The 12,090-nt window shown below is 45.5% G+C and overlaps 1 protein-coding gene across 1 annotated transcript in view; it reads left to right on the forward strand.

Moving 5' to 3' along the window:
• The window catches only part of LOC119465282 (uncharacterized), a 33,816-nt gene extending 23,770 nt beyond the window's left edge, over window positions 1-10,046 (forward strand). The window contains exons 4-10 of the mRNA XM_049655298.1: window positions 8,274-8,397; window positions 8,466-8,519; window positions 8,603-8,715; window positions 8,892-8,963; window positions 9,042-9,181; window positions 9,266-9,315; window positions 10,024-10,046. Of these exons, the coding sequence (XP_049511255.1) occupies window positions 8,274-8,397; window positions 8,466-8,519; window positions 8,603-8,715; window positions 8,892-8,963; window positions 9,042-9,181; window positions 9,266-9,315; window positions 10,024-10,046 (576 nt within the window). The remainder of the gene's footprint in view (window positions 1-8,273; window positions 8,398-8,465; window positions 8,520-8,602; window positions 8,716-8,891; window positions 8,964-9,041; window positions 9,182-9,265; window positions 9,316-10,023) is intronic.
• Window positions 10,047-12,090: the final 2,044 nt, after the last annotated feature.

Consider the following 12,090-nt stretch of genomic DNA (forward strand, 5'->3'; position numbering starts at 1 on the left):
CTGCGCTCATCGAGTGATATGTGCTCATGTTAGCCCGTGTGCGCGTGCCACCGTGCTTGTAATTTAGTTAGTAAACGAATGTTAACGAGTTTATTCGGCCGATAAAACTACTATCCTTACTTCGTATAGCTGCCTACTAATTGGCTATGGCAATCGATGCTTCTTCTTGTCTTTTCTCTTGCTGTCACACTGCACCTAATAATAATTGTTCACATTGTCTTGACATACTCAGCCAGTGTGAGCCTAAGTACTACAACTGTGTGAATGGCAACAGCGAGAGTTTCTTTATTGCGTAGAAGCCCAAACAAAGTGCATTATGTAAAGCTAGCTCTAATGGGCATCCTTGAATAGGTGGCTACAAATAACTCAGATGTTAGGTCTTAAAAAATTAGGACGAGGGATTGGAACATACGATGTTAAAGAGTGGACATCTAACATGGCTATTACTCATTCAAAACAGGTAGGGTTTGCTTCCCTGATTTCTTTAGAGCATTTCTTTAAGAGGGCAAATTTTGCCATCAGCGATAGCCTTGCATTGATTGCAATGACCATTATTCAGGTAAATACAATTACACAGCGAATATCTCTTCTCCTGCATTGCGATATTTCAGAGTCACTGAATATTTGGTGGCTTGTGATTGCCCTCAATGGTGTAACAGCTCCATATGTAAAATATTGCTTTAGTAGGATACAACTTAAAGAAACAGCGGTTAGCAACAAATGCACACGGACTGCGCGAGGTTGTGTTACTGCACCAGCCAATCACAGTAGCAAACAAAATCGTCGTCACGTGACCTTTTCAAAATGGCGTCGTACTTGATACGACTGTACTTGTCATACTTGTACGTTTGACTATAATACACGAGTGAGAACATATGAAATTATGCGCTTATCATTTTATTTTTGTGGTTACCACCTCATTTAGGTAACAGGGAAAGATTGAAGTAGGATTTATATGCAGCCTCGCGGAAGAACAGTGGCTGGCGCTTATGAGGGCGTGGACGGGGCTTCACTGCAGACTGAAGTTGTGTCCGACTATACGAGGTACTTCAGTAACGAACGATGACGACAGGACTGACGAAGACGACGATCGCCGATAGTCGCGCTCACGGGCTTCATCTTTTATGCCTGTCTTCTGCCCGTTATATATATCTCTTTAATATATTCTCAAGCATCTTTTCTCCCCGTACCTATATTATTCCTTTGAAATGCAACGTATGCTTTTATGATAAGATTCGCGGTGAGTTAGCTATAACGCACATTGCTCAATGAAAACAAGCAGGACGGGGTGTATAAACAGTGCATGGTTTAATTCCAAACGAATGGGCTCCAGTCTCACATGCTGGAAAATTATCGCAATGGAAACATGAGATGCCAACATGTGATCTACACGCTTACAATAACTGTACTAGTGATGAGGAAGTAATTTGTAAAACATAACTCTAGGTTTTCTTTCTATACTACAAAGAATGAACGAAACTTTCCTAGGCCATGTTGTGCTAGAAACTAAGCAGTATAGAAGAATGGTGTAGTAATGAAGTGTATTTTACCGTTAGCACTCCTCACATGGCAATGCTGTAGGAAGTTCACTGGTACGGGAACACATATTACTAGAGCATGAGCAAATTACCCTATGTGGCAAGTCTAGAAACATCCCGCTTTTCAGCAGCTGACATGCTTGTGAAGCATTGCGCGCGCTCTTTATTTATTTGCACAATACTTGAATATTCACAATACAATTATCAGCTATCTTTCAGAATATTGAGCTATCTATAAAACCGATTTATTGAGGGTCGTAGTGACAGCTGCTGGTCGGATGCACCGAGCACAATCCCCTAGCTCGAGCCTCTGCTGCGCGCTTGATGCTACCTATGCTGCTGACTTTGCGCCGACGTTCGTTATCTACCTTACAATGGCCCCGCGTAAATAAAGGAGCCATCCTGGCGACTTAGTTTTCCGGAAGGACGGTAGAATGATGATAAGGCTTGAGACGCTGAACGTAAAAGACTTCGAGGTTACGACGTCGCATGTCGGATGGCGGCGTGAGCGGATCAACCCGGTAATTAACGGGTGATGTTCTCTTGAGAACGCGGTATGGCCCATCGTACTTCGGAAGGACTTTTGAAGCGAGCCTAGGCGTGTGGTGTGGCACTAACAACCAGACGAGGGCGCCCGGGTGATAAGTGGGAGTCGAGGTCTGGGCGTCGTAACTGCTTTTTGACGGTTCTGGTCGTCCGAGGTGAATCGGCGGGCCAGCTGGCGACATTGTTCGGCATGTCTGGCAGCTTCCGAGATCGGCAGGCATTCAGATGGGTCCGGCCGGTAGGGCAGAATGGTGTCGATTGAGTGCGAAGAATGACGGCCGTAAAGAAGGTAAAAGGGTGAGAATCCGGTAGTGGCCCAAGTCGTGGTGTTGTAGGCGTAAGTGAAAAACGGAAGAACTAGGTCCCAGTTAGAGTGATCGGGTGAGACGTACATGGCGAGCATGTCACCTAGAGTTCGATTAAAGCGTTCCGTGGTCCCGTTCGTCTGTGGGTGATAGGTAGTTCATTTACGATGAACAATAGCGCATTCAGAAAGCAGTTGTTCGATGGCTTTAGATAAGAAGGCGTGGCCTTTGTCGCTTAAAAGTTCACGTGGACCTCTATGACGAAGGAGAAAATGGCGTAGTATGAAAGTGGCGACGTCCTGCGCTGTAGCATTTTGTATAACGTGTTAAGTGGTCTACCGCAACGATTATCCACCTGTTGCCGGTAGGAGTCAACAGAAGTGTCCCGTTGAGATCTATGCCCACACGATCAAAGGGTCAGGATGGGCATTGTATAGGCTGGAGTTGTGCGGTGGCGCTTTGCGGCGTTGGCACTCATGGCAAGATTGGACGAAGTTTCGAGCAAAATTGTACATTCCCCGCCAGTAATAGCGATGTCGAAGTCTTTCGTAGGTCTTGAAGACTCCCGCGTGGCCACACTGAAGGTCGACGTTGAACGAGGAGCAGATCTCTCATCGCAAGGTTCTCGGAATGACGAGTAACCATGTGCGTCCCTCTGTGGCATAGTTGCGTCGATACAGTAGCTGCTCTTAAATCGCAAAATGAGGAACTTGGCGGCGAAGCGTTCGTGACGCTGGAACTTTCAGCGTATTCGAGAGAAGGTCGAACAGAGATGATGTCCAGGGATAATTACGCTGTGCAGCAGCGATAATGTCAAAGTTCAGAGATGACCATGTGCACTCGCAGGAGGACTCGTGACTGGCCTTCGGGAGAAGCGGTGATCGGGATAGCGCGTCAGCGTCGAAGTGCTTTCGCCGGGAACGGTAAACCACGCGGATGTCATATTCTTGAATTCGCAATGCGCAGCCGGCAAGGCGGCCCCGTTGGGTCTTTTAGCATCGACAACCAACACAGTGCATGGTGGTTGGTCACTACGTCAAAAGATCGGCCGTATAAATATGGGCGAAATTTGCCAAGCGCCCACACAATGGCCAAGCACTCCTTTTCTGTTACGCTGTAATTGCTCTCCGCCTTGGTTAACGTGCGACTCGCGTATGCGATGGCGTATTCTTTGTGGCCAGGCTGACGCTGTGCCAACACAACGCCAAGGCCTACACCACTTGTGTCCGTATAGATTTCGGTTGGCGCTTGAGGGTCAAAATGGCGAAGAATGGGTGGCGTGGTGAGAAGACGGCGCAAGGTTGTGAAGGCGTTGTCACACTCTGGAGACCATGACGAGAGTCCTCTAGTGCCACCAAGGAGCTGCGTGAGAGACGATATAATTGACCCAAAGTTTCCAACGAATCGCCGGAAGTAAGAACAGATGCCGATGAAACTGCGTAGCTCTGTGATAGGGGTATGTTTTGGGAACGCAGTAACAGCACGTACCTTCCCAGGATCCGGGCGAATGCCCTCTTTTTACAGACCATGGCCTAAAATTGTGAGCTGACGAACAGCAAATCGACATTTCTTCAGGTTAAGCTGCAACCCGGCGTTGGTCAAGCAAGTGAGTACGTGCTGGAGGCGGAGCAGGTGCGTTGAGAAATCAGGGGTGAACACCACAATGTCGTCAAGATAGCAAAGACAGACTTTCCATTTGAGGCCACACAGAGCATTATCCATCATTCTTTCGAACGTAGCAGGTGCGTTGCGAATTCCGAAAGGCATGACGGTGAATTCATACAAGCCGTCTGGTGAAACAAAGGCAGTATTGGGCGATCGGCCTCTGCCATCGGAACCTGCCAGTAGCCTGACCGCAAATCCAGCGAAGAAAAGAACTCGGCGCCCTGCAAACAGTCTAGAGCTTCATCGATGCGTGGTAATGGGTAGACGTTATTCCGCGTGATCTTGCTGAACCGTCGAAAATCAACACGGAAGTGGACGGAACCATCTTTCTTTGTGACGAGTACCCCGGAAGAGGCCCATGGACTCTGTGACGGTTGAATGACGCCTCGACGGAGCATGTCATCGACCTGTCCAGCAATAACTCGACGTTCCGTAGCGGACACGCCGATATGGTCTTTGTCGCAGCGGTGAGTGAGAACCAGTGTTGATGTTATGCTCGACTATCGCTGCACGGCCAAGAGATGTTTGCGAAACGTCAAAAGAAGGGCGGAAGTGCTGAAGGATTGCGAGAAGTTGAGATCGCGGCGAATGTGTCAGATCTTCGGTGATGAATGGGCTGAACACATCTGTCCATGTTGAGTCGGGTACGGAGAGGGCACTCAGTTCATGAACGGCAGTAGAAGCTACTTCGTCGAGGACGGAGACAATTCGGGTTGAATCAACCGACTCGACGTAACCAAGGCATTCGCGGCGGAGCAGTGATAGCGGCGACGAAAGATGATTGTAAATGGGCATCGTGCTGACACCGGCGGCGAGGTCAAGAGCTGCAAAGGGCAAAGGAAGCGCGTTTCGGGTAACAAAGTGATGAGAGGGCATGAATAAGACCGTCCCATCGGATATAGCACTACACGAGACTGGTACGAATGCTGAAGAGCACGGGGGAATACAGGTGTCTTCTTTTACGAGAAGTTTAGCGGCAGGATAAGCATCGACTGAGGCCAGGTCACCAAGTTGGGAAAGTTCAATCTCAGCCCTAGCACAATTGATGATGGCAATGTGGCGTGAGAGAAAATCCCATCTTAGAATAACGGCGTGGGAGCACGATGAAATAACTGTGAACCGAATTGTGTATAAAGCTTCCCGTATGGTCACACGGGCTGTACAAGCAGCGGTAGGGCGAATGGGGCGAACACTTGCCGTTCGAAGCGACAATACAGACAGAGACGTCGTCACTTTGCGAAGCGAGTGGCAAAACCTGGCATCCATAACTGAAATAGCGGCACCAGTATCGACAAGGGCGACTGTAGCGACATCTTCGACAAACACATCAATGACATTGACTTGTAAAGGAGAAGGACTTCGGCATGTCGACACTTTCGCAGTTCTTGCCTCGGGAACAGCGTCGTCTAGTTGCCCTCTTCGTTAGAGACGGGTCGTCGATGCATGCATAGGGGAAAGCGATCGGCGACGTGGGGAGGGTGACCGGAGGCGTTCGAAGCGAAGACGGCGATCAGTCTGGGAGCGAGCTGGTGATGGATCGAAGGGCCCGTAAGGCGCATTTGCATCGGGCGACATATAGGGCGCTCATCGATCGTCATCGAACCTCGGCGATCGGCGGCCGCAGAACCTTGCGACCTGACCAGGATACCTACATGCAAACCATATAGGGCGATTGTCCGGTGTAAGCCACGGGTTAGCGTTGGCAGTGGTGGCCCAGGGTACGGGAGGAGGAGGAGGTCGGTGCACAGGCTGCTGGATACGTCGTACGGGCACACTGCGAGGGGCCATTGCAGCAGCCTTATGCCATAAGTGACCGGTGTAGCCACGGCATCCTGCTTGTGAACAGCCGGCAGCACTCCCGCGACCTCTTCATGGATCACGTTACGAAGAGGAGACGGCAAAGTTCTGGCAGACTCCTGAGTGGTGGACACCAGAGGTAGCTGTCGTGCGACTTCTTTGCGGTGCAGAGTGACGCCGCATTTGGTGTGGCATGTCGCCTTGTCAGAGCTCGCTGCTTACGTAATTCATCATAGCTTTGGCACAAGCTGATAACGTCGCCAACAGTGCACAGGTCCTTGGCCAGAAACATCTGGAACGCGTCATCATCAATTTCTTTCATGACGTGCTTGATCTCTTCCGCTTCCGTCCTGGCAGCGTTCACGCGCCTGGACAAATCGAGAACGTCTTCTTTATAGCTGGTGAACGTCTCACCCGTGTCCTGTTGGCGTGTGCGTAAACGTTGCTCGGCTCGATGTTTCCTGACGGCGGGTCGGTCAAATACTTCTGTAATCGACGTCTTGAACGCCGACCACGTTCAGATATCCCTCTCATGATTTCTGAACCAGAGACTGGCCACGCACGCGTGATAGAATGATACGTAAGCCAGCTTGTCTGAGTCATTCCATTTGTTGTGAACGCTCACCCGTTCGTAGGATGACAGCCACTCTTCAACGCCGTTGTCGTCGGTTCCGCTGAAGATGGGAGGCTCCCGCTGGCGAACGGCGCAAGGGACGGGCGGTGATGGAAGAGTCTGCTGGTCGGCGTCCGGCAGGGCAGAGGGTAGCGTCCGCGAACGAAGTTCCAGGATGGTAGAGTGGAACGTTTCCCAGCACGGCTCCACCAATTATAGAGGAGATTTATTGAGGTTCGTGGCGACAGCCGGTCGTAGGATGCACCGAGCACAGACCCCTAGCTCGAGCCTCTGCTGCGCGCTTGACGCTGCCGATGCTGCTGACTCTGCACCGACCTTCGTTATCTTCCTTACATATCTCTTAATCCGCAGTAGTAATCCGCAACAACGCGACTGACACACCACCGGCATGCCAAATCACTAATGCTGTATTTTGCCAGGACCAGCACCTTTAAATATTCCCTGTTTCCTCGCAGAATAACCAAATGGAATAAACTGCCCATATCACTTCTTATTAAAACTGAAAGCAAGAAACGTGTCGACAGCTGAACATGCAACACTTGGAAAATGTTTGTTTCTTTTTATCATTGTTTAGTGTAGTGTTTCTGGAATTATTTACTTTTGCCCACATCATCGTATCATATTTAGTCCTTGTTATTTTTGTCCTTCTTGTCACGTGAATATGCATTTTATTGTTTTTTCTATACTTCTGCCACTCCTGCCAGGGCCCTTGTAATGCCTCCAGTATTTCGCAAATATAAATATTAAAATATTAAAAAAATAAAATCGCACTTCCGCAATTACTAGACACAGCGGCGCCTACAAGATTTTAGCCAGCTGCCTACATCTATGCTTTACCAATCCACATTACCTGTACACAATTTTAGAACTGACACATGAAATTAGAGATGCCACTGATGATTGGCATTGTGTCATTTTGAGGACGTTTTGCTGATTGTAAAATATGCACTGCGACATTGACTCTAAAGTAAATTTTCTGGTTAGTAAGTTTCCGAACGCCTTCTTGAACTTGCATCGTGTTATTTTCCTTAACCCATTTTCTTCAAAATGTTCTCTGATACAGAGCCTTAGAGGTTTCCGCATTTACCTATGTGTGTGTCTCTTTACCGGCGAGCTGTTCTTTCTTTTCTGATTAGATGGTTACACTATTTTGAATAGTTGTTGACTGTGTAGGTGAGAAAAATTCATGTGTTATTATCGAGCGCAGGTACCTTGCTTGAAGAAAGACAATCTAATGGTGTTTTGAGTTACGTACATTATCTTTTTCTTGCGAAAGTTTTCACGGTTTAAACACTGTTACAGAGTTATCACACAGAGCGAGAAAAGTATTCAGGTATCAGAATTTTTCATAATGCTGACGCCAATTCCATTGTGAATGTTTTATGAAATCGTATTACACGCGCGACTCGAATACTGGTGCATACGCTAGAACATACATGAGCACCATCAATTACAGTGGATGGTAGTAGATCAATGTATAGACATCCAAGGCACTTCGCCAGTACTTCTGTTTTCAATGACAGATGACTATGTTCACCGCATTAGGTATCGTTTAAGTGCTAAACCTGTTTTGTGGGCTTATGTTGGTTGTTTATCGAGGCATATTCGTGACTAACTGTTCTGGTACTGTTGAATTCTTGTAGTCACTACAACGTGGCATTTCATTATCGAGCTCCTAAACACAACAGACATGAAGTGTAGCAAGTGAATACGCAAACTCTTTCGCGTAGTTCTTACTTATACAAGAAAGTGACAATGCATGTGACCTAACTTCAACTCCTTCATCAGGAAGGTATTATAAGCCCACATCAAGGCATAAAACCATTGTACTCACGAGAAAGAATGAGACAAAGAAATGTTCCTCATGTTGTCTATGCACTTGCCTCCGAAAGGTTTCAAGAGGACACAGAAAGTAAGTCGTCCACAAATAACTTTAGGTCCTTTCTTCATTTCTGTATTATGTCCTTCATTTTGCTGCAGAATTCAGCCGACCTGTGAGTTCTTACGTATCTCAGAGGCATAATGTGCAACAACGTAAGTCGCTGACACGGTTTGACGTTGTACTATTAAGCGCATTTTCGCTACCAATGATGCTATTCTCCTTTATTAACTTTCAGGCCTACCGCGCAAGGTGTATTTAGAACTCTTAATAATTGTCGACAGCTACTTTCGGAAGCAGTTTGATTCGAAGGATGCACTGTTGACATATCTGTTGATTTCAATGAACTCTGTAAGTAAAATTTGTTGCCTGTAAGAACATTTTTTTCGTGTTACAGTTCACTGTCCGCATTGTCCGAATCGTAGTGCTACAATTCTGTAGCACATAGCCTGTTTTTTGCAAATAAACAATCAGTGACGTCAAACATTCGTACTTCATCTTGTACTTCCTACATTCTTTTGGCGCAGGTGAACATGCGGTACCTCACCGTATCAGATCCGGAAGTTGGGATTATACTTCGTGCAGTCGAAGTTTGTAACGTAAGCAATGTCAGCGTGTTTTACAATATCTAACGTTTGGTGCTCTGCTTCATGAATTTGACCATATAACTTTATTAGCACCAGGTGGAAAATAATTTCCTTGTCCGACTTGGACGGAACCACGTAGACGGCTATGATACTCTCCTTAAACTACAAAATTACGTCAAAACAAATATGGATAAGTACAAGGTCTATGATGCGGTATACCTAATAACAGGGTGAGTGCGGTATTGATTACCTGTTTTGCATTGCTTATCAATAGGATTTTGTTCTGGGGAACCTATTTTGTTTTTCTTACGCAGACTTGACATGGGCTACGAGTGGAAGGGAGAATGGCAGTCGGGACAGCAAGGCAAGTGGTGCAGAACGAATGAACATTTCCAGAACAAATTGTTGCGGAAGCGCTGTGGACTTGACTGGAAAAACGTTATTTAGGTCCTGCAGGACGCGCTTAGCGCGTAGCGGGCGTCTCCCACGTAGGGAGGGACAAAGAATACCTGGCGGCCGCGTCGTGGGCCCTTCTGATTAAAAAAGAAAATAACAAACAACAATCATATTTTACGCATTGTACAGAAAAATACAATGGCGATATATGCTTAGGATAATCTCTATGAAGCTTGTTTCAATAATTTCTTCAGCAACATATTTAATAATAAATTGATCCTGGGAAGCGGTTAAAAGTACGCGTGTACAAATAGTAATCTTCGGAAATGAATCGAATACAAAGGAAATAGTGTCGGAAAGGAATCGAAGTGAACAGAAAATTGAATATTTTACGATTAGTTTTTTTAATAATGAACAGCCGCTCTCACTAGTAAAAGAGAACCATCTTCACGTCGGAGTATAATCCGTCTCTGTCACGTTCTTGCTGCTGCATTGCACGCTATGAAGCGTTGCTTGTAGAAGTAACGTAGAAAGTAGAAGTAACATTACAAGCAAAAAAGACTTGTTTATATGCAAACTCAGGGCTGATTACTGGGTACCAATGACGACTCTTTAGCCGTAAACGTCTCGCTCCCTGAGCAACCTACCTTGATTCACTAAAACTTTTGTTTTTCAGCTCCACCATTGTCACAGAGATGAGAACAATCCTACTTTTGCATACGCTTGATCACCCGCTCTAGATCAGTTGAAATATTCTAAATCTATTCAGAAAAGAAACTCGTTTATATACTAAAATAACTATTTCACTGGAAGAGATAATCGTGTAGGGTACTAGTCTAATTGTTATATAAAAATTTCGAATGTTCTCACAGTCCCAGGCAACAGGATGCATCGCATCGCTCCTTTTAAATCCATGTTAACACTGAGCACGTTTTGCTCAGCATCAACTGTCCTAAACTCATGAAGGTTGGTAGCAGAAACAAGAAAAACTTGAAAGCTACTAATCGCAGGGGAGAGAGCTTTGGTTTAGGCCATCATTCGGTTTTAAGAAATTTGGCTGGATATAAAGAAATAATGGAATCAAAGCATTTGTAATATTTACAATGGTGTAAGCCATGCAAATGAAACTGACAATTCTGTAAATTGTACTAATGCGACATCTGTAATCGCTGAAAATCCGTGGCTCATACCCTACTCTGAAAGCATCAGGATTATGTGAATAGCACTCTTGCGAAACCTCCATGATTGTTATAACATTTTTTCAGGCGTCACATGCGCTGTAACGCAGAGGGTACACACATGGATAGGAGGACAGACAGCGACACTGCGCTTTTCTCTAATCACGTTCTAAAGATGATGACCCTTTTCTGCACATGATGCCTGTACTTCATTTTGCGCCGTGTGTATCTGATTCTGTAAAATGTTTGAGGCCTTAAATCAAATTAGTCACCCATGCTTAGCTCTATATTTAAAATGCAACAAACCTGGTACCGCTATATCTTTCAAATAGATCTATTGGTAAAAGCAGGACGTCCCAATTCAGTCTCCCACTCAGGAACCTTCTCTAGCGTATTCCATTTTGAAATACGTTATATATAGTGATAAAATTTCATTTTGATACTATACTTCTTCAAAAATTAGAGCATATGCGGATTGCTCGTGTATTTAAATATTCTATGGCAAAGATAATCTATGGCACGAACGTGTGCGGCCTCGGCCGATGGGCATTCTCTAAACACTGACTCCACGCTGAGGCTTACATGCATTTGGGCTGGTTGGTTTTATACAGTTAATGGGAACATAGCACTTAAGTGGTGTGGACAAGAAGGAAAGACAAGTGTGGTGCGCTATCAATGACGCATCCATTTTGAAGCTTCTTTTATCAGGTATAAACTAAAGACAAGTGCTGTTGCGAGGCCTTTTTTTGTGTTGGTTGCATAGGAGAATCTTCCACACTCATATGGCCAAACAATGTATATGCGTTTTGTAGATTGAACTTTTCACCGCATAATAATATTATGGAAGTCTTCTGGACATTGAAGTTGTACTAGTGCCTATGTGGCAGAAACGTCACTTCATCCGTAACATTACTTCAGCCAGCGAGATTGCTTGCCGAGATTCTCGTCTATGTGATGTTACTACATTAATTTGAAAAGGTAATAATGGCTGGTCAGTTTGGATATTTATTACAATACCTCTACAGTTTGCGTCCGTGTATAGTTAGAGACAGCGTTAGAACGAGCCTCTATATTTGTTGATACAAGCGAGCTACACAAAAGTCCAAGTAAGGCGAAGAAAATGTATGCAGTGGAGTGATGCATGAAAAAAAAAAGTACAGTGGTGCTTCGCCAGCTGCTGGTGCTCTCGCTTCGAGGAGACAGATATAACTAGATAAGACAGCGAAATATGCGTGTTCTGGACTTTTAATGAAACAGAAGGTTTATTAAAGCGTCCGGCTGCTTTATTGAACGGTGTGGTATCTATACGAAAGGTATGACTTATGCAATAATAAACATTTTATATATAAAGTATTGTGAGCATCAGATAACGGTGGGAACACATAAAGGTTATGTTTTTCGACAATACAAACATTTTTTATAAAAAGGCTGTAAACGTTTTGAACGAGCTTTTTGCGGACGAGTTTCTAGGCGAGGAGGACATACTTTGCGCTAATAACGTGAGCGTCAGAAGCCTAATTAGGAAAATAATTATTTAACGTTTTAACAGTGCAGTAGGGGCAGTT

This window comes from Dermacentor silvarum, chromosome 9 (assembly GCF_013339745.2).
Source record: "Dermacentor silvarum isolate Dsil-2018 chromosome 9, BIME_Dsil_1.4, whole genome shotgun sequence".
Classification (NCBI taxonomy): domain Eukaryota; kingdom Metazoa; phylum Arthropoda; class Arachnida; order Ixodida; family Ixodidae; genus Dermacentor; species Dermacentor silvarum.